Raw genomic sequence first — 24,580 nt, 5'->3', positions numbered from 1 at the left:
ATAAAAATAAAAACTGTATCCATCTCCCCGCCAGAAAAAGATCAGCCCCAAACTCAGAGTTGGGTTATGACTGTGTCTGGGGTGGGCTCCCATCTGCATCAAGAGTCCAAGTGAACAGTCAGCAAATTGTCTCTAATCGTTGTCCAAGCAGACGGAGTCCCCCAGTGCCCGTCCTGGGCCCGCTAAGATCTTAGCCTTGGGGGCCTCTGCCCACACCTTTTCCCCTCCTGGAATCCTCACCCATATTCTTGTCTGGCTGACCCTCAGTACAGGCATTGGTGTCTCCTTCCAAGGACATTTCTCCAGTGTCCCAAACTGATTAGGTGCTGCTCACGTGTGCTCCTGTAACCCACTACAACCACGTACCAAACTGTATTGTCATCATTTCCTAGACCCCTGACTTCCTGCTGCCGGGGGACACTGTGTGGCAGAGACCCAGAGGCCACGGCTCCCCAGCTCCTGGCACTGAGAGGCTCCGTGTGGACAGAGACAGGACGAGCCAGCTGTCCAGGTGAAGAAAATGGTGTGAGGTGGGGGGGAACCTCCAGGAGGGGGCCACTCCCCCTGGGGTTCCCACCACCCTGAGCCTGGCTGCTTACCTCTCCTCCTCTTCTTCCTCCACTGGAAGATGATGTGGCCCAGGAAGCTGAAAGGGAAAAGTCAAGTGAGGTGACAGCTGGGTAGGATCTGAGACATGTTAGAGGCTCAGAAGCCTGTCCCAGTCCGGGATCCATTTCCAGTGAGATCATCAGCTCTCCCTCAGGACCTAAGGGGATGGGATCAGGGCCACATTCAGTTTGGCAAATAACAAGTATGTGTGAGGTGCAGGCGGGAAAGGTGACAGTCTGATTTTTTATTATTTTATTTTATTTTATTTTTTTCAACGTTTATTTATTTTTGGGACAGAGAGAGACAGAGCATGAACGGGGGAGGGGCAGAGAGAGAGGGAGACACAGAACCGGAAACAGGCTCCAGGCTCCGAGCCATCAGCCCAGAGCCCGACGTGGGGCTCGAACTCCCGGACCGCGAGATCGTGACCTGGCTGAAGTCGGACACTTAACCGACTGCGCCACCCAGGCGCCCCGACAGTCTGATTTTTTAAAAATGTTTATTATTTTGAGAGAGAGAGAGAGAGTGCAAGCAGAGGAAGGGCAGACAGAGAAGGAGACACAGAATTCGAAGCAGGCTCCAGGCTCTGAGCTGTCAGCGCAGAGCCCAATGGGGAGCTCGAACCCACAAACTGTTAGATCATGACCTGAGCTGAAGTTGGCCACTTAACCAACTGAGCCACCCAGGTGCCCCAAGATGAATCTGACAGTCTTGTCCTCAGAGGGCGCCCAGTCCCACAAGGCCTCATGGTGTGAGGTCCAGGTTAGAAAAAGCCTGGGGTCCAGAGCCAGACAGACCTGGGCTCTTGTCCAGGTTCGCCCACTCTCTGACTTTGACAAGTTGCCTCCGCTCTCTGAGCCTCAGTTTCCTCACCTGCCAAATGGGGACTCTAATAGAACCTATCCCATCAGGGGGTTGTGAAAACCTATTGACATTATGATGTGAAAGTACAGGAAATGGCAAGGATGGAAAGAAGAAACCCCAAAATGAGAATGTACTTGGGCTTTCATGGTCATTAATAGGGACGTAGAGACGCAAACAAGCGTTTGGGGTCCAGAAAGGGCTGGAGCGCCAGCATGGTTCAGGCCAGCCACAGAAGCGCAGGTGCAGCTGCTCACCGAGTCCTGGAAGAATGCTGTGGAGCCAGGCACTGGTGGCTCGGACGGCAGCCAGTCTCCACCAAATAGCCATGTGCTGCTCACTCCTGTTTCCCAGTCCCCAGCGGGCTTGGGCCACGTGACTAGCTCCGGACAATTGTCTGCGAGCAGGAGTGATGGCTGCTGACCTGGGGAGGGCTCCATTCCGAGTTGATGTGTCTTCCCCTCTTCTCTTCTCCCTGCTGTGGATTCCGGCGGTGAAGCCCGAAGAGGTAGGGGGCGGGGGGAGGGTCTGCCAGACTCTCATCAGACTTTATGAAATCAACCCTTCCGGTGCTCAGCCACGGAGATCTGGGGGTTGTTTGTTGAGGTAGCTAGTGCACGCCGCCACAATGCATACAATACTACTATTATTTCTGCTTCTTGAGGCCAGGTCATGGCCTGTGGCCACACAGCTCATAAGCGGATGCAGCCGGAACCCACAGTCAGGCCCGACTTACAGGGCCGGTTTTTCGAAACCGTCCGTCCCTCACCTCATGACAGCCTGTCTTCAAGCACTGCTATCACATCTAAGATCTTAAGAAGATGTCCTGCAGGGACAGCCGGATGAGCAGCTCGAACAGTCAGAACACTTGGCAAGTTCAGTGTGAAATCCTGTCATTCTGGATGGCACTGAGCACTTGAAACACCAGTTTGACTTCTGCTGGTGCTGGTGGTTCAGGATAAGCAACACACAAGGAAGACACGGCTCGCCCTGGCTTGGCGGACTATAGCTGGGGACTGGAACGCTCATTGTGCAGGACTCACAAGGGAAGAATTCCTCCAGTGTCATGGCTTCACCCTCAGCCCTTAACCCGCTTGGGCCCCAGCCCAGAAAGGCAATTCCGCAAACTGTAAGCTTCAGAACTAGACTTGTGCTTGAATCCCTGCTCTGCCACTTACTGGCTGTGCGACCTTAGGTAAGTCACTTTGCTTCTCTGAGCCTCAATTTCCTCATCCTTAGCAATACTAAGTCCTCATAGGATGGACTCCGGCATTAGAGATGATGGAGGAAGGGTACTCAGCATAGTGCTTGGTACGTGTAAGCTTGTTTGCAATTTTTTTTAATGCTTATTTATTTTTGAGAGAGAGCAGGAGAGGCGTGGAGAGAGGGACAGAGGATCCCAAGCAGGCTCTGTGCTGACAGCAGAGAGCCCAATGCAGGGCTCAGACTCACGAACCATGAAATCATGACTTGAGCTGAAGTCGGACGCTTAACAGACTGAGTCATCCAGGAGCCCCACAATTTTTTTTAATTAAAAAAGATTTTTTAATTAAAAAGAAAGAGGCAGAGTGAGAGCGGGGAAGGGACAGAGAGAGAGGGAGACACAGAGTCTGAAGCAGGCTCCAGACTCTGAGCTGTCAGCACAGAGCCCGATACGGGGCTCGAACTTACAAAGTGTGAGATCATGACCTGAGCCAAAGTCTGGCGCTTAACCAACTGAGCCACCCAGGCGCCCCAATTTTTTTGTTTTATTTTAGGGAGAAAGAGAATCCCAAGCAGGCTCTGTGCTCAGCGTGGAGCCTGACATGAGGCTCGATCTCACGACTGTGAGATCATGACCTAAGCTGAAATCAAGTCAATCAGATGCTTGACTGAGCCACCCAGGCATCCTGTGTAAGCTTGTTATAATCCAAGGCAGACTGTTTTTCTCCCAGGGATGACCAGGGGGCTTCCCAGGGAAGATCAGAGGAGAGGGACTCCATGTACAGATTTATACCAAGATTGCTTGTATGTTTATTTACAAATAGGACACACACACACACACACACACACAGATATCACTGGACATTTCAGGAAACTTGGAGCAGGGAACAGCCCTTCTTCTCTGTCTGCCTCTTCTCTGGGCTCCCTCCTCACTCAGCTTGAGCTCTCTAGAAAAGGGCTCCTGACCCTTTCTTGCTGGGAAGCCTGTGGGTGTTCTGTTCTGGCTGGGCTCTCGCTGCCTCTCATGTCCAAATCTGCCTGTCCCAGTGGGCCATGGGCAAGGGGCTGTTAGCCTTTGCTCAGTCATTCATGTCCAAGCCAAATTCTGCATACAACTCTTTGGTGGTGACACCTCGGATCACGGCTGAAAGGAAAGAAGGAAGGAAGAATGTGTCCGGTGGGAGGCATAGGAAGGAGAATGGCCCAAGGACTGAGCTACCCAGGACCCACTCCTACACCTTATTCCTTCTCCTCTAGTTGGCCGAGATACCCTCCTGCTACTCCTTCTAGACCCCTCCACTGTGGGCCCTGCTTGGCCACCCCAAACTAGACTCATTGAACCCTCACCCCACTTCGCAGAGGAGCCAAACAAAGCTGAGACTGCACTGAGCATATGCTGAAAATGTAAATTTATATTCACATTGCGCCTGGGGCCTGCTGAAAACTCTCACTCCTTAGGCTGCCCTATGGGCCATGTCCTGGCCATTTGGTGATGCCATGCTTCCTGCTCCCTCAAGGACTCTTTTTCCTCTCAGGGAAAAGGGGTCTCCTCAGAGGCGTTCTCTAACCACCTTAGCTCATCCCCACCCGCCACCCTGTTCATGTCTCAGTATTCCCCAGCTCTGGCCTTTGTTTCCTTCATAGCAGTTAACACATTTTATAATTCCTTTCTTTATGCTCCTTTGCTTACTGAATAGGCCCCAGAAGACTGGGAACCATAGCCCTCAACCTGGCAGGTTGGTGAGTTCATGCTCAAACCTGTCTCTGGCTCTGATGCAGGCCCTACACTTGAAGGAAAAAACCTCAGGGACTCCTGTAAGAGCTGTCCAGCTGCTTTGGGGCATTTGGGGAGCAGGGCAGCTGAGGATGGGAGGGCTGGAAAATTAGAGGGCCCAGGAACAAAATCCAAACACTCTAGGGAATGGGGACTCCTTCCCTCTGAGCCCTGGCTACTCCTCTGGGGTCCTGATGCTCACCTAGCTTGCCTAGCAGCATCTGGCCTACATCCTTGATGTCGTTATACTCGTGGAGCTGGGAGATGTGGTCCTCCAGTTCATCCACACTGTAGCCTCTGGGATGAGGGATGGAAGAGAGAGAGAGAGAAAATGTTTAAGAAAGCTGGGAAGGACCCAAGGTTCAGAGAGTAACAAGGCATCTATTTAACAAATGTTCACTAGGGGCCTACTAGGGACACAGGGAGGGCCCTGAGGAAACTTACAGTAGGGCGGGGATCTGTCCAGCCCCTCGCTCCTGGCAAACGTCTCTGTGCCCTTAGGGGGTGGTTCCCAGCCACACGCTGGTACTATGTGACCCTGGCCGTAGCCGAGGGATTCACAGATAAGCACAGGAGTGGCTACTCAGATCCCCTCATGTGTGAAAGGCATATTCAAAGGCTGCTCAGTCTATGCCACGTGGCCAGAGCATGGGGCATGGGAAAATCTAGGAGTTGCAAAAGAGCCAGCTTCCCCCCAGGCACTGAGAATCCCACCTGCAGAGAGAGAAAGAATGGAGTCCGTGTGCAGATGGGAGCAGAGGCAGAGAACCAGGGCCCAGAGAGAGACCGCGAGAGGGATAACCTCTGTTCTGGACAGCTTTCCTCTTCCTAGTTCCAGGTCCTCCTGGGTCTGACCACACCCTACCTGAAAGATTCAGCTGAGACACCCTGAATCCAACAGCAGGGCGTGGGGTACGGTCCTTAGTTTTACACTAAGCTAGTGCGGCTGGGTTTCAGTTACTGGGCACTGGTTAAAAGTTATCTTAAACATGCTGAGGGGTCCAGCAAGACTTACTCAGATATTAGTTGGGAGATCTCCGTGTCCAGCAGGTCCCTCTTCTCCTTCAGTTTCTGAATGTCAAGGTGCAGAGAATCCTCGCTGGCTCCATCAGCCTGGCCAGACTTGGGAGATGGCCGCTGAGCGGCACAGAAAGTCATTAGCCAAGGGCGCTTGGATGGCTCAGTTGGCTGAGCATCCAACTTTGGCTCAGGTCATGATCTCATGGGTTTGTGAGTTCAAGCCCCGCATCAGGCTCGCTGCTGTCAGCGTGTAGCCTGCTTCGGATCCTCTGTCCTCCTTTCTCTCTGCCCCCCCCCCTCAAAAATAAAGCAATAAAAAAAAAAAAGTCATTAGCCACACTGACCCATTATCCACAATTTAGAACCTACAAGTTGTCCTCAACAGCCTACCCCTGCTTCTGCCTGCTGACAGACTCCCCCCACCTTTTAATAAGATTACATTTCCCCGCTTCCCTTGGAATTAGATGTGGTCCCTGTAAGTTCTGGCGAGTAGAAGTTAATCAGAAATGGTGTGTACAACGTCTGGGAACTGTCCTTCCAGGAAGAGGGCCTCCCTTTCTCTGGCCTTCCTCTTTCCCACTGGCTGGAATGTGAATCTAATGATAGAGTTGATCAGAATCTTGGGCGATGAGGTGGAACCCACGTTGAAGATGTGGTAAAACAAGATATAGACCTGGGTCCCTGAGGGTTAGGGTTAGGCCACCATTATTTGGGGTTTTCTTTCACTCCCAGCCGGACGTAATCCTAACCAGTGGGCTCACCCTGGCCCCTAATCTGACCTCAGATAATCTGCTTCAAGTCTACTTCTTGGATTCTCAAGTCTATGATGTCGCTGGGCTTATCATCTCATTGGATAACAAAACCCTTCCCGGGAGCTGCCATTCACCTTTGCCCTTACTGCCTCTAAAAGCTGCGAAGTCCAGTGCCTGGGACGCTGCTAATCTTCAGGAAATGTGTGTCGGATCAACTGTCTGCACAGGACAGAAGAGACCGAGGAAGGGATTCAGCAACGGATAAGACCGCAAGCCTGGCCCCTGCCTTCACAGAACGTATATACAACAGCCAATAACTGTGTTTTCCCTCCAGAGAGCTCCACTGAAAGCTCTGCTCACACTTCACCAGAAAGGCCTTGCCTGGCCACCCCGCCTAAAACGGTCACTTCTCAACGGCCCACTATTCCTTTGTCCTGATACTTTATAACATCCATCACCACCCGACATAGACGCTTCATTAATAACCTTATGCTCCTTGTTGGCCTTACACCACTGGAGTGTAAAATGCATGAGGGCAGGGACTTTGTTTTGTTCACTGTGTCCCCAACAGTGCCTGGCACGTGGTGGACATTCAATAAAATGTGCCAAATGAATGAGTGAATGACAAATAATTAACCAACTAACAACAAGCCTGAAAAGTGCTTTGAACTTGAAGTACCGTGTGCTAAGGGAGCGCCTAACGGGGCAACCGGACTGAGCCAGAAGTTGGGGTGAGGCTTCTCCTAGGGACCTCAACTCTAAAGGATGAGCAAGCATCAGCTTGGCAAAAAGCTGGAAGGAAAGTATTCCAGAAGGGGAGCGTGTATCTAGATATCTGGCCAAGGCAGGAAAGAACACATGCGTCTGAGGGAATGAGAATGGTTTCTGCGTGGGGTGGATCGTGGTGTGAAAAAGAACAAAACCAACCACTTGTGGTGCTGTCAGGAGGGAGGAGAGACAGAGGCGGCTTGGAGAACGTGGGGTACCGCTGGCAAAGGCCAGGACACCGTTTCTTCTTTGAAGCTTGGTGGGCAGGAGGAAAAGAAGGGGAAGGCTTGAGAAATGGCCTGGAGTTTCTCAGCAGAACAAGGTCTGCTGGGTGAAGGCCTGACGAGGGCTGGGGTGGGTCAGCTACCGTTGGGGACGGGGAGGAGGGCTGGGGGCAGCACCCACTTACGCCGCGGAGGGTGAGAAGGGGGGCGGGCACAAGGGTACTCACAGGGGATCGGAAGGCCCCGCGGCAACTTTTGGAAAGTCCTGGTTGAGTCCTGGAGAGGAATCCGAGGGAAAAAAAGACTGATTGAACCTAGAATCCGCGCTGGGAGGAAACGGGTATGTGGGGGTGTAGGAGGTAAGGAGTTGGGAAGGGGGCAGATAGGGTCCGGGATCAGGGCAGGGATCCTCAAGGAAGGAGGATTCTGAGAAGGGGAGTGTGGAGGGCTAGATGGGGGCTCTGGAAGCGATCTCTGAGATGAGAGTTGGGCAGGGCTATGAGGCATCAGGAAAGGGGCCGTGAAGGGACGCGCTTTCGCTCTGCTGTCCGCTCTTCGCCCACCTTCTGAGCCCTGGGGTCCGGGGCCCCCGTCTCGGGGGAGTCTGCAGTGCAGGGGCGTCCAGGGCGGAGGCGGGAGAGCGGCCTCTCAGGCCCGCCAGGTAACCGGAAGCTTAGGATGGAGACCGGCAACGGACAGGTAGCGAGCTGCGCGCGCATCCTGCGAGCCCAGGCCCCGCCCCGCCCCCCGAGGTGGGCGGGGACAGCGGCTGCGCGCGCAGCTTTCATTGTGACTCCACCTGTCCGTTTGAGGTCGCGGGGCTCTAACCACGCCCCCTTTCCCTTTCATCTCTCTTGTCGGCCAATAGGATTGGAGGATTGAGGCCACGCCCCACCCAGCTGGAGCTAGAAACGCCCCGTCCCTCCTTTTCTGACCATCACGTCTGCGCGGTGACTACCGGGAGCAGTTCCGCAGTGGTTGCTGGGATCGCGATGATGTGGCCCCCCCGTCCCCCTCCCCTTCCCGTGATGTCGGAAGAAACCCGACAGAGCAAATTGGCTGCGGCCAGGAAAAAGGTAAAGCGTGCCGAGTCGCGGCTCCCTGACCCAGCCAAAGGCCCCTTCGACGGCCGGGCGGTGGTCAGAGTCTGTGCTGCCCCTAAGGCACACAGGGAGAGCCCCTCGGCGCCCCTTGGCGGCCCCCCGCCCCCCCACCAAAGTCTTCTCAGCCCGTCCCGCCCCCTGGCAGCCCAGCCCCCGCCCTCTCCCGTCGCCCCTGGGTGACTTTGGGCAGTGACTCCCTGGGCTCCCCACTCCGGGCTCGGCTCTCGCCTTCTGCCACCCAGAACCAGACGACCTGGGCTCCCCGGGCCGATCCCGGTCTCCAAGGACCTGGGTCCTAGCCCTGCCTTCCCCTCCCCCACCGCGGAGCGGAGCCGCGGGCGTCGGTAGGGAGGAGTGGAATGTAGTTACGTCACAATCCCCCTCGGAACTGTCATTAGCGCCAGGAGCCTGGTGTTTGATCTTAACTACTCAGTCCCCCTGTGTTTTCATCCCCTCTCCGGTGTCTGGTCATGGCACAAATTTCCAGTTTGAAGGGAACTGGGGACTGTAGGACCTAGGTGGGAGGGGTTTCAAGCGCCCTTACTAGACTGTACCCCATCCTTAGACATTGACTTCACTAGTGATCGAGACACGTTGATAACACCTTGGTGACAATGGGGAGAATGTGTTTCCTTTAGTTTGGTATCTTCCTAGGTTTCTACTGTTCAGAAAGACTTCTGACATTTTAAATCTAAATCCTCTACCTCACATTTTAATTTCCTATGATTCTGGAACCAGTGCCTCTTAATCACTGCTCTTTGGAGTGAGATCTGCTTACCCTCTGTGGGACAGATCTCTGGAAACTGAACTTCACAGCTGGGAATCTTCCCCCAGTCATCATCTGAACATGGAGTGTCCTGAGTGCCACAGGATAAATATGGGACCAAAGACTCAGTTTTTGCTTAGTTCTCTTGAGAAAAATCCTTTTATGTTAATACACCTAGGGATGACATTTGCATAGATTTGTAAGATTATAATAGATTTCTCTCTGAAATGGTGCTTGGGTTGCCCTTGTTCTGTTGTGTTTCCAAATTCACCAGGTGTGTGCCTTCACTGCTTTCTGCCGTCAGGGTCTGTTGGTGTAAAAGTTTGAGAAATACCAGTCTGCAGCCTTGACAGATGTGCAGGAATGGACTCTGATGTCTGATTATTCAGATGTTTACTTTTCCACCTCTGTGCCTCTGGGATTGCCTCTTGGCACCTGCTGATTTTGTAGCATAACCCCAGAACTCAGAGGCAGAAGACCGGGTTTAAATTCCATTATTGCCCACCCCCCCCCCCTTTATTTTAAAGCCCCGTTACCTATCCATTTCTGCAGTCATTAAGGATTACAACATCTTGTCGGGTTGCTGGTGGCATTAAATCAGGTGGCGGATAGAGGAGTATATTGTAAACAACAAAGTTGGATGTGAATATGGGGGTTTACAGCTCTCACGAGTTGTCCTGCTTTTCCTTGCTGCAGTTGAGAGAGTATCAGCAGAGGAACAGCCCTGGTGTTCCTGCAGGAGCGAAGAAGAAAAGGAAGATTAAAAATGGCAGTAACCCTGAGACAGCCACTGCTGATGGTTGTCACACTCCTGAGGATGTGAGTATTGGCTGGCCGGGCTTCCGGGGGCACAGGGGTACGTGAGGGGTAGTAAAGGGCAGTGATGAAGGTTGTGGAGAAAGTGTCAGGTACAGGTTTGAATCCAGCTGTCCCTCTGCTGGAGACCTGTCCCTGCTGGGGATATACTTCCACGTCAGTAAAAATTGGGGTCATTGTGGTCTGACTTACACTTGTGACACTGAAATGAGATGATTGATGTTGTTTTAAAAAATTTTTTTTTTCAACGTTTATTTTTTTTGGGGACAGAGAGAGACAGAGCATGAACGGGGGAGGGGCAGAGAGAGAGGGAGACACAGAATCGGAAACAGGCTCCAGGCTCCGAGCCGTCAGCCCAGAGCCCGATGCGGGGCTCGAACTCCCGGACCGCGAGATCGTGACCTGGCTGAAGTCGGACGCTTAACCGACTGTGCCACCCAGGCGCCCCTTGATGTTGTTTTTAGAATAATCCCTTAGTATAGGGCCTTGTGCGGGGTAAACATTCAGTCAAGGGTGGTGCTGTGTGACTGATGGGGTGACTTTCCTCATCCCCAGCTTCAAGGGGAAGCCAGGCAGTGCGAACAGCCATTTGCCACCACAGCCTTCCCTTCGGAAGCACCAAGAGAGGCCCAGGGTGTGGTGAGGGGAGCCCCAAGCACTTGGGTCAGGAGACAGTGGGTTTTGAGTCCATCTTTGCCACCTGTTGGCTGGGAGACCTCGGGAAAATCACTTCCTCCCCCGGGCCTCAGTGGCCTCATCTGTAAGATGATATTGCTGCAGCAGGTCAGTGTCTTCCAGACTTCTAGCTGGAGCCCCCTTTGTTCAAGTGAACCCTTCCCTCGGCAGTCTGGTTTTTAAAACAGAGATGAGACTCCTGTCAGATTCATCCCCGGCATCCTGGGCCTGAGGAGAGGGTCTCACGGATGTATTCAGAAAACAGCTGCATCGGGCAGGTGACTGCATTCTGTGTCACTGCATCTTTCAGGGGACTTTTCTCTCTGTGCACGTTGATTTCTGCAAGGCGCCAGGTGGCCGTTTGGGAAGGCGGCACAGGCCATGGATTCGTTCCCGTCTCTCTTTTCCAGCATTCCATTCTCGTGACCCCATCTCTTCTTCCTTCCCTGACTCTCTCACCTCTCTCTAAGCCACTTTTCTCTCTCTCTCCCCCTGCCCTTGTTTCTCCCTTTTCGCCTCCTGTAGATTCAGGACATTCTGAAGGTGCTGGTGTCCGACCTTAACCGCTCCAATGGGGTAGCGCTCCCCCCATTGGACAAGTGGAAGGTGAGGCAGTGCCGAGCCCCCTCTCTGGCTTGCTCTTTCCCAGCTGTGCATGCTCCAAGGCTTCTCTGGTTTGGGGGATACTTTGCCTCTGGCTTATTTTATGTTGCTGTCATTAACCCTCAGCCTGTTCATGTCTGCTTTTTCACCTGCTTGGTTGATTGGGTTTGTTTTCCTTCCCCCACATCTTTTATCATCTTGGAGAAGGTGAGACATACCTTATGGGTTCAGAGGAGCCGCTAAGGGGCATGGAGAAGGGAGTACAGGCCTAGAGGAGTCTGGAAGCTTGTATTTGCACTGAGTTCTACGATTCCGTGTCTGTATCCTGCTGTGGTCCTGGAAATGAAGACCCAGATCCTTCTTGTCTTATTATTTTTAATGTTTACTTATTTTTGAGAGAAAGAGAGAGACAGCGTGAGTGGAGGAGGGGCGGAGAGAGAGGGAGACACAGAATCCGAAGCAGGCTCCAGGCTCTGAGCTGTCAGCACAGAGGCCGACGTGGGGTTCGAACTCATGAGCTGTGAGATCATGACCTGAGCCGAAGCTTAACTGACTGAGCCACCCAGGTGCCCCTGCTTGTCGTTTTTTAAACCCTCTCTGTCTCAGTAACTGTTTCCCACTTTGATTTTCTGCTCCCGCAATGCAGGCTTGTGGTTGCAGGGTCCGGGACAGAGCTGACAGCATTTCCAGAAATGGGCAATCATGGAGAGATTAGTTTCAATGGGACATTTGGAGGGGGTGGACAGTGTTTTTTAAACACTCCAGACTTTAGCTACAAGGCCTAACGGTGTGAAATAACCTGGTTGTTCACAGGATTGTCGTGTTATATATACTTAAGTCCTCAGAAAATTACTTTTGTCCTTTTCTGAACTTTCTTGTGTTCAGTGCTAGGGATCCATGGGAACGCAGGTTCCCTGAACAGGTTGGCATGGCAACACCAGGTTCCGGGGTCAAAGGTCACAGCACGGACAGTAAACATGCAAATGATTCATCTTCAGCTCCCCAGGCTCTGCAGCATTTGCTCTAAGGAGGGAGGTAGGGGTGGATTGTCAGAGGCCAGGGCTGATGGGTCCAGAGAGCAGCTAGCCCTGGGCCCTGAAGAGGTATGGCCTCCTCCTGCTGGCTTCACTGGCTGGGCCTTTGCTCCCTAGTCCTCTCCCCTCATCAAACTTGAATTTGTCAGCCATCTTCCCCATCTCTTTGCTCATCTGGCCTGTAGGACATGAGATCTCTAGGGGCCAGACACTTGGACTAAGTGTCAGGCCTGAGCCTGGAAAGAGTCTGGGTGGGGCTCTGGTCAAGCAAGTAGGTCCAGGTAGGGAAGAGGAAGTGGTTTCTCCATGGCTCCTTGTCCCCACTCCCAGGATTGTTCTCCAGGATGTCAAGAATCAGAGGGTAGACATCTTCCCTCTGGCTTTTCGGGTTGGTTCTTGGTTTTAGAGCCAGGAGATTGGGGTGGGGGTAGTGGCCATGTTTTTCTTTTTACTTGCAGGCATAGGGTGAGGCTTCTAGTTGGGCAGCTGCTTTCCCAGAAAAGGCCTGAATAAGGCAAACATGGCCAGTGATTGGGGGGAGCAGCGGGGAGAGGAAAAGAGAGCAAGAGAGGAAGGAGGCAGAGGGTGGCGTTGACCACATCTCCATCACCACCACCCTCTTGCCCAGCAGGGGCCCAGGGTGAGGGTCACTCTGGCGTTCCGGAAGAGCCGTGCCTGTCTCCTCCCTGACTGGGCACACCTATCTTCCACCTGCTGTGGCTGCCAAGGTCAGAGCCCGGTACTGTCTCTTGCTGAGCTCCAGGGAGAGCAAAGCCATCATGTATTCATGAAGGAGGTCATGCATACCCTGCTTTGAGCTTTGGCCATCCAGAAGGTTGCAGAGTGGCCCTCCACGCTCCAGAGTGGCTCCCAGCATGTGCGATTGTCACTCTGACCACAGCAACCCCTGTCCTGCCCGCTCTGTACCCCTGCATCCATGGCAGCAAGGCACCTTCTTACCTGCATGGCCCCTAACCCCCTGCTCTGTTCCGTGACAGGCGCCCAAAGACCGCGCCGCTCCTGCTGCACCAACTGTTGATGACACCGTGTCACCTGGCGGTGTCCCTTCCCCCTGTGCCAGTCCCCCCCGTGTCACTAGCATGGCATCAACTCAGGTTTGTGCCCCCTCCCCCCTTGCCTGCCACCCCACTGTACGTTCGCCCTGTGCTCCTCCTCAGAGGACCGTACCTGCTTTGGGCCCTCGTCCCCTTTCTTCAGGTAGTTTGGTTTCTAGAGCCAAGCACCCTTACCGAGGACTGAAGTGAGGGAGGCCAAGACCAGGTCTTTCCTTGAAGTTTGGGAAGATGGAAGGTTGTCAGAATGAGCTTGGCTCCCCCCCGCCCCCACCCCTGGGTGGTCTTACCAGAAATTGAGTGACTACCTCATGCATTTCTTCCCTAACAGAACCATGATGCAAAAAATGAACCTTTTCTCATGGAAGAAAGCAAGTGAGTAACTCCTATGGGGGCAGCGGTCCCTAGGCTGAGGGAGTTGGGGCGGGCCACTGCCCGTGACCCCCTCTTTCTCTTCGAGCCTCCTACACCCCTGACTCCTGTGTTCATCCGCAGATGTCTGTCATCTACCGAGAGCCTGCGACAGCTTTCTCAGCAGCTCAATGGTCTTGTGTCTGAGGTACCCCAGAACTTGGAGCCCAAAGGGGAGTAGATGGGGAGGGAAAATATGATAGAAAGCAACAGAGGTGGAGAGAGGGAAGAGCCTGGGACCAGCTGGCCTGCTGGCTGATGTGTAGCTCGTCACAGCTCCTCTGAGTGTCCTCTTTGAAGCTCCCCGAATGAAGGGGTTGGACCTCGAGGCTGGTTACCTCGTTTGATCCTGCTGCAGAAAGCACAGAGTGAGAGCTGCCTGGGAGGGGGATGGAGGAGGGGGAGATAAGAACCAGGAGGAGTTGGTACAGAGGGGTTACTGCCAAGTTAGAAAAGTTTGCAATTGTTGGGCAAGACAGGAAGTTGGAGAGCTTAGGCACCGAGGGGGACAGCGCGCGTCTCCATGTGAGCCCTTTCGTGTCTCCTAGTCTTCATCCTACATCAATGGGGAGGGCCTGGCTACTTCTGCTAACATAAAGGATCTGGAGGTAAGTTGGCCTGGACCACGGCCCAGTGATCCTGCAGGCCAGCCCCCACCTCCTCCCACAGCGGGGGCTGGGTGCCCCTCTGCCAGCTGAGACAGCCCAGACAGCCCCCAACCCTAATGACTGCTCTCTCTACCTCTCCCCCCGCCCTCGTCCAACTCCTCCTCCTCCTCCTCCTCTGCATGCGCCTCAGAGCCGGTACCAAGAGCTATCACTAGCCCTGGACTCCAGCAATCTAACAAACAAACAACTCAGTAGCAAGATAGAGGAATTGGTAAGAGTCCAGTGGGGTCCCCTGGTTTCACGCTGCCAATCTGGGGCTCTAGTTTTCCCCTGGGGCTCTGAAGAGAGGGGCTGGGGGCCCCTGCTGCCAAGGGAGAGTGGGGTGCTGGGGGGCCTAGGTCTCAGCTGGAGGGACCCCGGAGCACGGAGCATGCAGCATGGCTCTCTGTGGCTGTCCTCTTTGCCTCCTCTCTGTTCTCCAGACACCCCTGCTCGAGTCCTCTCCCCACTTGCCCCGGGGCTGTTGCCTCTGGAGGAAGCACTGGCTTGACTGGTGTGGTCTGGCCCTGACTCAGTCCCTAATTTGCTCTGTCTCTGAACTCGGACAAGTCACCTTTCCTCTGTGGGCTTCAGTTTCCTGAGGAGGTAGAATTCGAGGTGTCCGAGTCTGTCCGATTGAGCTCAGAAGATCAGGGCCCTTCGTTCCCATATCCCTGCTGTTAAGAACCGAACGGGGCCTATGGTACACGCTCAGTAAATATCTGCTGAATGAGTGCACCCTTCCAAGCCACGAGCTGGCAGAAGGGTAGTCTCGTTTCTCAGCTCCCGTTTCTAGAGGTTTATGTCCTTGGCCTTTCATGGGTATCTGGATTCCGACTCTCACTTGTGTAGATGTGAGGCAAACCACCCAAGACCCAAGGTCTCTCTCCTTGGGAGCTTGAGGAGAGTCTGTCAGTTCATGTCCCCATGAACTTTCCCTTTGAAACCCATTTCTGGCCCCTGCCCATCCCTCCGTTTTGGTCTGGGGAGGGTAGTAAAAGGGGGACAGCCTCAGTTACCCTCCTTTGACTCTTTCCACAGAAACAGCAGCACCAGGAAACTTTGGATCAACTGGAAAAAGTAACGTAACGTGATTTGTCTGCTGATTACGTGGCGGATAGGTTTGGGGAGGATTCAGTTGTAGAGGCCCATTCTCGTCTGGGTCTGCTCCCAGCCTGGAGAAATAAAGGGCCCCCTCTTCCCGCACCCCTGCCCTACACCTCTGCTGCCCACCCCCCCCCCCCCCCCCCGCCCGGGCCCCAAATCTGGCCTCATTGTTCGGCCTGTCCTGGGCCATCGGTGGCATTCCAGGAGCGTGTCTTTTGCTGTTTCGACTCTGCCTCCTCCCAGTCAGGGATGTTGTGTCCTTCTTGCAGGAGAAGAAGGAGTTTGAGCAGAAGCTTATGAAGGAACAGGGTTCTCTAAGGGAACAGCTACAGGTGTGTGGTGTCAAGGTCTCCCTCCCACCCCCAGGAAACGCTTCCTTTCCTCCTCTTCACTACTGCTTCCCCTTCCCTCCCAAAGGTTCACATCCAGACCATAGGGATTCTGGTGTCTGAGAAGACCGATTTGCATACAGCCTTGGTCCATACACAGCAGGCAGTCAGGCAGAAAGCAGGTAGGAGTCTAGACACCCCTGTCTCAGCCTGGCACATTGGCAGGGCTTTGGTGGGATTCCTTCCTGGGTCCCACTTCGAACTCTGTCATTCCAGGAGAGTCTGAAGACCTTGCTAGTCGCCTGCAGTCTTCCCGCCAGCGCGTAGGAGAGCTGGAGCGCACGCTGTCTGCTGTCTCTACACAGCAGAAACAGGTGGACAAGGTGAGCCCAGCAGCTGACCCATCCACTGGAGGCGCAGCTACCCCGACAGGGGAATGGCCTGAAGGTCCCTTCTGTACGACGGGGTGTCGTGCTGCCCAGAAGGCAGCACGGGCCATTTCTCGCTGCTTTAAAGTTGTGTGGTTATTAAAAGAAACCTGGGGCTGAGCTGGCTGACTTGAGGGAGTTGGCAGGGGTGGAAGCTGCTTTCTGGAGGGAGCACTGAATGCAGAGCCCAGAGGCTGAGAGCCAGCCCTGCCCTCCATGGGCTGTGGACCTTGGCCAGTACAGAACAGTACTTTTTTTTTTTTAATGTTTGTTCTTGAGAGAGACGTGTGCCAGTGGGGGACCAAGCAGGTCCCAGGTGGTCATCGAGCCTGCCTTGGGGCTCGATCTCATGAACCATGAGATCATGACCTGAGCCGAAACCAAGAGTTGGATGCTTAGCTGATGCAGCCACCCAGGTGCCCCTAGAACGGTACTTTTAGTATGCTACCATTTGTACAGGAAGGGGAGAAAGGTGTGTGTGCTAGATACGAAGTGTGTGAAAGGATGTATAAATACCCAGGGAGAGAAACAGAGTAGCTGGGAGGCATGTCACCTCTGTCCTTCTGGGTGGTGGGCTGTGTGAGCAGACCATCCATTAAAAAAAAAAGGAACAGAGATCACGATGCAAACTCACTTCCCCTCCTTGTGTCTGCTCCCCCACCCCAGGGGGAAAATGGGTGAAGAATCAGATGTTTAATCCCAGCTCTGTCTCGGTGACAACTTAACTTGTGCTACTCTGTTGTTCACCTGTAAAACAGACATGCACCCATGCCTCCCCCAGGCGGTGATCGGGGGGATTCAGTGCGATTGTTAGCTCGGCGCCCAGTAAAGTGCCCAGTAAAGGTCCAGAAGTGCTGGTGTCGCTAGTAATAATGATTGCAATCCTACCTGCCCTGTGTGGGCCTCTGCTAGCCAGCCTGTGGCTCTCCCACCCTTACCGAGTTCTTAGCTGAGGCACGTGAGAACATGGGCTTGGGAATGCTTTGAACAAAATGTCGAGGGCGGGTGCAGGCTGAAGAAGCACAGCTCTAGAGGAGTCCCTGTGCTGCCATTAGTCCTGGAGACGCACCTTCTGCCTGCCCGATCCTGACCTCGCCTTTCTGTGTTTGCAGCACAACAAGGACTTGACCAAAGAGCGAGATGCCCTCAAACTGGAATTATACAAGAACAAGTAGGATGGCTGGGGGCTGGGAAGTGGGAGGGGGACAGGAACATGGGCGGGGGGGCGGGGCATATGGGTTAGGACAGATGCAGAGCCAGGCTCTGGGCCCAGCTGTGCAGTCAACACAGGCCGTGGCCTCAGGCCGCTCCTGTCTTCTCTCTGGCCTGCCACTTGTGACTCCTGATCCCCGGGTCCCTTCCGACGCCACTGTTCTGTGGCTCTGTGGTGAGGGTGGTGGGTGGATCACCAGAGCGCTCTTTTCTGTTCTTTACTCGTACCTTTCTTTGCTGCCCATGGCTACAGCAAAGACAACGAGGACCTAAAGGAGCATAACTCGGAGCTGGAAGAGAGGCTGCGTGTCTGTATGAAAGAGAAGGAGGCCCTGCAGCTTGGGGTGCAGGAGCTGGAGAAGAAGCTGGAGATGTCGGAGCTGCTGCTGCAGCAGGTGAGGCCAGAGTCCCAGGGAGTTGGGGCCCCATCCATCTGGGGCCGCCGTCTCCAGCCAGGAGCTGGAAGATTTGCATTCTCGTTCTGCTCCTGCCATAGAATCCTGCTGCAGACATTGATAAAGCATCTACAAATCGGGCCCCGCCCAGACCTGTGGAATTAGAATCTCAGGGATGGGGCTTTTGTATTTTTGCTTTTTTTTAAAGCGCCCCGGTTGAAAACCATTGTCGTATAGATGATAGTTCCGAGTCATGACACATAACAAGGCAGTTCTAGCCCATGCGTCTGTCTGCTTCCTCTCGGAGGCCGGGCCACCAGGTCGTCAGGGTGCCTGGGTCAGAGAGCTTCCCCTTGTCAGTGCTTCTTCACACTGAGCAACACTCAGCCTTCATGTCACTTCCTTCGGCAAGGCTCTTCCTTCCAGATCAGCACAGGAAAAATCTTGCCTCTTGCCCAAGACAGACCCTGAGATACTCTGAGAAGGAGTGTGCGTAGGTTCCTTGTCCTCCCTAAGATCTTTTCCTACCGAAACAGCCCCAACTGTTTCTCCCACGGTCTGTCACCCTCCTGATTGCTTTCTTCTGGATGGGATCTGAATTGTCAGGGCTCCTCTTAATAGTCAGTCTTCCAGAGCAAAACACGAGTCTGCAGATTCGGCCTGGCCTGGGCAGCATACAGAGCTCTGTATCCATCCATCCACCCATCCATCCACCCAGTACGACTGGAATGCCTCCTTTGCGCCCACTCCTGTGATGGGCAGTCTAACAAATGGCCTGCTGGAGATAGATGGATGCCTGTCCTCTGTGACCTGAACACCCCGTCTCTGGGACAGGCACCACTCTGTAGCCTTAATCATTATAGCCAGAAAGGATCTGGAGGGATGAACACCAGGTTGATGGGCCTGGGAGGCAGAGGGCCACTTACAATGAATATTCAGTAAACGTGAGGCTTGCGGACGTAGTACTAATGACGTGAGGGTGGACCTCTTCATCGATGTGGATGCACGTTATCCTAGCGCACACCCGTTTGCGGGAACCTGCATAGAGCAGCCCGGTTTCCCAACGCTAACCTTCTCGTTTTCTACTCTCCAGTTTTCTAGTGGGTCTAACCCCCCCGACAGCAACCAACAGTTACAGCAGGCCCTGGAAGAACGGGCACGGCTGGAGACACGTGTGGGGCAGGTGAGGCCTTGGAGGGCGAGGGGTGTGGAAGCAGGATGATCGCAGGCAAGCAGGAGCTGGTGAGGCCCCGTGGCTGCCCCTGCTAACCACTGTGCCCGTTCCTGCAGCTGAAAGACACCCTCAAGCATATGCAGCTGGAGAGAGACAAGTACGTAGAGAATCTGAAAGAGGATAATGCCTTTTGGCAGGAAAGGATGAAACAGATGTCTGAAAAGGTAAGGTGTGACCTTCGGCCCCCCCACCTTAGGTCATTTGATCTTTCGGGGCGTCAGTAAAATGGGAAGCCTGTCACTTGCTGTGTGCAGCCAGAGGTGGCTGGGTGGTTTTTGCGGGGGCGGGGGGGGTGGGGTGGGTGGAGAGGGCGACGGTTGCCTGACCGTCCCTGCCTCCGCAGCCCCCACATGCCCATCCCTCCCTCCCCACCCCCCACATGCCCATCCCTTCTGTGCTCTGGGCAGATGCAGCAGTTGAAGGAAGAGAAGGAGCACAGCGTGAGTCAGGTGCAGGAGCTGGAGGCCAGCTTGGCTGAACTGAAGAAACAGATAGGTAAGCTGGGGCCGGAGTGGTAGGGGAACAGGATTGGTGTCAGAGGGCCAGTGAGGATGCCTTCGAATGCTCTAGGAAGGCGGACAGATGGAGGGGCACTGTGGCCAAGGGAAGGAGGTCTGGACCAGGAGTTGGCATATCTGGGTTGAGTGCCCACTGTCAACTACCCAGAGTTGTCTTGAGCATAAAAACGTGAAGAACTCTATTCATAAGTGTCTGGAAAGATTGCACGTCCTATGAGTGTGAGGGATTATTGGTCAGGAAGCCAAGGTTTGGGGTGGGGAAGCCCAGTTGGGAGCAGTGGACCAAGGGGCGCCTGGCTGGCTCAGTCGGTAGAGCGTGCGACTCTCGATTTTGGGGTCGTGAGTTCCAGCCCCTTGTTGGGCATGGAGCCTCCTTTATTTATTTATTTATTTATTTTTATGTTTATTCATTTTTGAAAGAGAGAGACAGAGCACAGGCAGGGGTGGGGCGAAGAGAGAGGGGGACACAGCACCCGAAGCAGGCTCCAGGCTCTGAGCTGTCAGTACAGAGCCCAACGCGGGGCTTGAACTCACGAACCGCGAGATCATGACCTGAGCTGAAGTCGGACGCTCGACCGACCGAGACACTCAGGCGCCCCGCGGAGCCTCCTTTAAAAAAGAAAAAAAAACAAACAAACTAGGAGCTGCGGACCGGAAAGAGGGGTTTTTTGAAGGCACAGGGATAAGAAGCCTCTACCATGTGCCCCCGCAGAGGCCCCCCCGGCCCAGGAACCTCCAGCAGGGCCCTCGGAGGTGGAAGAGCGACTGCAGGCGGAGGCTGAACAACTGCAGAAGGAGCTGGAGAACCTGGCAGGGCAGCTGCGGGCCCAGGTGCAGGACAACGAAGGTCTGAGCCGCCTGAACTGGGAGCAGGAGCAGCGGCTGCTGGAGCTGGAGCGGGCCGCCGAGTGCTGGGGGGAGCAGGCCGAGGAGCGCAAGCAGATTCTGGAAACCATGCAGAATGACCGTACCACCATCAGCCGTGCGCTGTCCCAGAACCGTGAGCTCAAGGAGCAGCTGGCTGAGCTGCAGAATGGCTTCGTCAGGCTGGTGCGCAGCCCCTCCTCCCTGGCTGAGTCCTTTGGTGCTGGGCAAGACTCTTGACCTCTCCGGGCCTTTGTCTCCCCGCCTGTAAAATGGGGCCGGTGGGGGGCGGGGTACGGACCTTACGTGACATGGTGCCAATCACGGCACCTGTGAGCGCAGATGAGTGGGGTGGGGGGATTTTCCCACCTGCCTCCACCTTTCCCTGAGCTGTGGGAGGCAGACACCAAGCTCTGGGGTCTCCAACCACACTGGGTAGCCGCCGATTCCTTCTCTTCGTCCAGAGCAACGAGAATATGGAGATTACCAGCGCGCTGCAGTCGGAGCAGCATGTCAAGAAGGAGCTGGCCAAGAAGCTGGGCCAGCTGCAGGAGAAGCTGGCGGAGCTGAAGGAGACGGTAACCCCTGCGTCAGCTGCGGAGGCCCCGGGGGGGGGGGGGGGGTGCGGGGGGCGTGGCCAGGACCCGCGGTTCCAGCCTGGGATTGGTGGCGGGGGATGTGACTCCAGAGTCCTTCTGAGCACAGCTCCTCATGGCTCCTTGCTCCTGACTTTGAGAAGTGGGTAGCCCTGGGCCGAAGGTCATCATTCCAGCTAGAGCCTTCAAGCCCCCAGTGAGGGGGGAAAGCTTCTTGGACTCAGCTGTGGCTTCTGACCCCAGTGGTCACTCTTCGCTTCTCATCTCTCAGCCTCAGTTTCCTTAATCTAGAAGGGAGATGACCCTTTTGCTCACAGAGGTGTCGAGGGTTAAATGACAACTATGCCCTTAAGGGGGGGGGGGCGCGCTTTGATTTTCCACTAAAGTTAAAATGCAAAGAAGGTTGTCAGGAGGTGTGAGGCTGGGTGAGGGAGGCGTGGGGCTCTGCACCAGGGGGCAGTCACTTAGGTCCCGGAGTGATGGAGCCAGGCCCCCCCCCCCCCCCCAACCGCCCACAGCAGGGCGGCAGAAAGAGCTGTTGCCCCTACCTCCCCGGTCCCGGCTCCGAATCTGCAGGCCGCCGCCTGCCTCACTCCCAGGGTCTTCCCGCAGGTGGAGCTGAAGAGCCAGGAGGCCGAGAGCCTGCAGCAGCAGCGAGACCAGTACGTGAGCCACCTGCAGCAGTACGTGGCGGCCTATCAGCAGCACGTGGCCGCCTTTCAGCAGCTGGCCTCCGACAAGGAGATGCTGCAAAAGCAGGTGCTGCTGCAGACGCAGCTTATGGACCGGCTGCAGCACGAGGAAGTTCAGGGCAAGGCGGAGGCCGAGATAGCCCGCCAAGAGTTACAGGAGACCCAGGTGAGGGGCTTGGAGCGCCGGGCCCCCGGGGAGGGCCTGCGGCCTGTATCCCTTCTCACGCCTTCCTGGCCCCTCAGGGACGCCTGGAAGCTGCCACCCAGCAGAACCAGCAGCTCCAGGCGCAGCTGAACCTCATGGCTATGTCTGAGGAAGGTAAGCGGGACCTGCCCAGGGAAGAGGACGGAGCCCGAGGAGGAGGAGGGGGGACTTCAGGGCGGCGAATCCTCCTCCTCCCCCGGGGACGCGCTGGCCCAAGGTCGCTCTGGGAGGTGGGGCAGAGCCCGGCTTTCCTCCCCTGCCCGCTCCACCTCCCCCGTTGGGTTGTCTGAGGCCCCTCCGGCTGCCTCGACAGGAGACGGACTGGACGGTGAGGAGAAGGACGGGGAGGCAGCCCCGCCAAAGCTGAGCATGCCGGAGGACCTAGATAGCCGCGAGGCCATGGTGAGCGGCCCTTCCCCGTCCCACCTTCCCGCTTCCCCCTGGGGTCCCCCGCCGCCCTTCTCCTCTCTTGGTTTGCCCCCCTCGGCTTCTCTTGACCCCCAACCTCCCCCGGGAGCCGGTGGTCCGACCTTGCGCCATCCTCGAAACACCAGGTGTGCCCACTGAGGCAGTGAGAGGAGCTCCTCTCTGCCTCCCCGGCCCCGGCTCGTCCCGAGCTTCCCCCACAAAGGCGCACGCGTACACGTCTTGCCCGCAGGTGGCGTTTTGTAACTCGGCCCTAGCCAGTGCCGAGGAGGAGCAGGCGCGGCTGCGCGGGCAGCTGAAGGAGCAGAGGCTGCGCTGCAAGCGCCTGGCTCGCCTGGTGGCCCCTGGGACCACCGAGGACAGCGTGCCTGGGGAGACCCACCAGGCCCTCCAGGTGGCCATGGACAAGCTGCAGGTGAGTGGATCGGCTCCGGCACGGCCCCGGCGGGGGGCGGAGATGGCTAGGGAGGGCTGCCGAGCCCTGATCCCGCTGCTGTGGCCGCAGAGCCGCTTCCTGGAGCTCATGCAGGAGAAAGTGGATCTGAAGGAGCGGGTGGAGGACCTGGAGCATCGCTGCATCCAGCTTTCTGGAGAGACGGACACCATAGGTGAGCGGGCTGGCCAGCCCCCGGGGTCGGGGGAGCTCCGTGAGGGCTCGCAGAGCCTGAGCGTCAGCCGGTCTGCCCCGCAGGAGAGTACATTACCCTCTACCAGAATCAGAGGGCCGTGCTAAAGGAGCGGCACCGGGAGAAAGAGGAGTACATTAGCCGACTGGCTCAGGACAAAGAAGAAATGAAGGTGGGCCCTCAGCGTCCCCGGGAGCAGAGAGGGGGCGGGGCGGGGCCGGGGTAGAGCTGGGGCTCAGCACCTCTCCCTCCAGGTGAAGCTACTGGAGCTGCAGGAGCTGGTGCTCCGTCTGGTGGACGAGCGAAATGAATGGCAGGGCAAGTTCCTGGCCACTGCCCAGAACCCCGCTGGGGAACCCACTATGGCACCCCCAGCCCAAGAGCTTGGCGCTGCCAGTGGCCGGGGTGGTGAGTAGAGCCCGCGGGCGGGCGGGCGGGCGGGCGGGCGGTGGGGGAGGGCTTGCACAGCGCTCAGGGCCCCGCCCCTCTCTCTCCCTGAAGATGATCTTCGAGAAGTGAGCCTGGCCGACAGTGACAGTGCGGAGCCTCCCCAGGGAGAGGCCCTGTCACGCCACACTGGAGCTGAGAACCCCACCGCTCAGCAGATCATGCAGCTGCTGTGTGAGATCCAGAACCCCCGAGAACGCCCAGGCTTGGGCAACAACCCCTGTGTCCCCTTCTTCTACCGGGCCGATGAAAATGATGAGGTGAAGATCACGGTGGTCTAGGAGTTAACACTAGCACACAAAGCCTAGACGAGTGGGGCTGGGGGCTCTGCCCCCAGCCTGTCCCTACCACCCTATCATTCCTTCCCGACCACCCTTTTATCCTTAGACTACCAAGATAAGACCCTCGAGAGGGGTATGATGAACCCCCTAACGAGGGAGACAAATATGTGCAGACCCCTTGCCACCTTGGCAACGGCTGTATCTTTATCTCTGGGCTGTTCACAGTTCCGGAAAAACAAAGAGCCAGAGGCTCAATAAATATAGTTTATTTAGGAGGTTGCCTCTTTTGGGGAGCAGGGGCTCCCTGGTGGCCTCCTCGCCCCCATCAGGTAGTCCTTCATTCAGAGGGGCTCATGCATCCTCTCTTCAGAGGCACTTTGGGGCACAAGTGGCCCCCACGCTGTCCAGTTAGATGACTGGGCAGCACTCTCCCAGGCCTTGGGATGTCAGGGCTGAGGCCAAGCAAAGGCGTAAGCTGGTGGCGGGGTGGGCTCCTCCCCAGCTCCCTCCCCAGTGTACATACTTATCTGTGTAACATTTTGTATATTCTGGGGATAGGGCAGCCCCTGTACCATAGCAGAGGTTTGAACTGGCAAATGGGGAGAAACTTCTATTAAATATTTGAATATAGGGAAACTTATTTATTGATAGCATAGGACAGAGAGGAAGGGGGTGGGGACGGGGTCCTGCAGGGGTAATTTGACTCCTGTTTTGCTTTTTATCTCAGAATAAATGGATTTAGCCATACTGCTTGGCCTCGTGTGTGCTTCTTTTCCAGTCATCGGTCACTAGGTCCTGGGGTCTGTGCTGTGGGTGCTGAACAGGGAGCAGGTCCTGTCAGCAGAGGGCAGGCTTCTGGATTGTGCAAAGCCCCGCTGTGT

General features: G+C 55.6%; 2 protein-coding genes across 10 annotated transcripts; one reads left to right on the top strand and one right to left on the bottom strand.

Annotated features, from left to right (window-relative positions):
* The first annotated feature begins 210 nt into the window (after positions 1-210).
* Positions 211-23,972, top strand: GOLGA2 (golgin A2). Of its 9 annotated transcripts, XM_043566009.1 has the most exons (27): positions 8,158-8,287; positions 9,777-9,899; positions 11,097-11,177; positions 13,207-13,323; positions 13,613-13,656; positions 13,777-13,840; positions 14,241-14,300; positions 14,491-14,571; positions 15,381-15,419; positions 15,716-15,778; positions 15,864-15,957; positions 16,052-16,158; positions 17,316-17,374; positions 17,669-17,810; positions 18,904-18,993; positions 19,101-19,208; positions 19,452-19,539; positions 20,275-20,612; positions 20,891-21,004; positions 21,635-21,880; positions 21,958-22,033; positions 22,233-22,321; positions 22,578-22,760; positions 22,851-22,953; positions 23,037-23,143; positions 23,226-23,379; positions 23,473-23,972. In XM_043566009.1, exons 1-27 carry the CDS (start codon positions 8,204-8,206, stop codon positions 23,697-23,699), a joined length of 3,081 nt encoding a protein of 1,026 aa, XP_043421944.1. In that variant the 5' UTR covers positions 8,158-8,203; the 3' UTR covers positions 23,700-23,972. The 9 variants fall into 9 exon arrangements, with proteins under 9 accessions (XP_043421953.1, XP_043421947.1, XP_043421951.1 ...); XM_043566012.1 differs by lacking the exon at positions 11,097-11,177 and having other exon boundaries at positions 8,153-8,287; XM_043566013.1 differs by lacking the exon at positions 13,207-13,323.
* SWI5 (SWI5 homologous recombination repair protein) lies at positions 3,454-7,930 on the bottom strand. The gene is made up of 6 exons (XM_043565314.1): positions 7,927-7,930; positions 7,775-7,883; positions 7,439-7,487; positions 5,463-5,584; positions 4,650-4,744; positions 3,454-3,817 (listed from the first exon to the last, which is right to left on the bottom strand). The coding sequence occupies exons 1-6, from the start codon at positions 7,928-7,930 to the stop codon at positions 3,753-3,755; spliced, it is 444 nt and encodes a 147-aa protein (XP_043421249.1). The 3' UTR covers positions 3,454-3,752.
* Positions 23,973-24,580: the final 608 nt, after the last annotated feature.

The sequence above is a fragment of the Prionailurus bengalensis genome, chromosome D4 (assembly GCF_016509475.1).
Source record: "Prionailurus bengalensis isolate Pbe53 chromosome D4, Fcat_Pben_1.1_paternal_pri, whole genome shotgun sequence".
In the NCBI taxonomy this organism is placed as follows: Eukaryota; Metazoa; Chordata; class Mammalia; order Carnivora; family Felidae; genus Prionailurus; species Prionailurus bengalensis.
The sequence above is the reverse complement of the archived record's forward strand: the minus strand, read 5'-3'. Positions and strand labels throughout refer to the sequence as shown.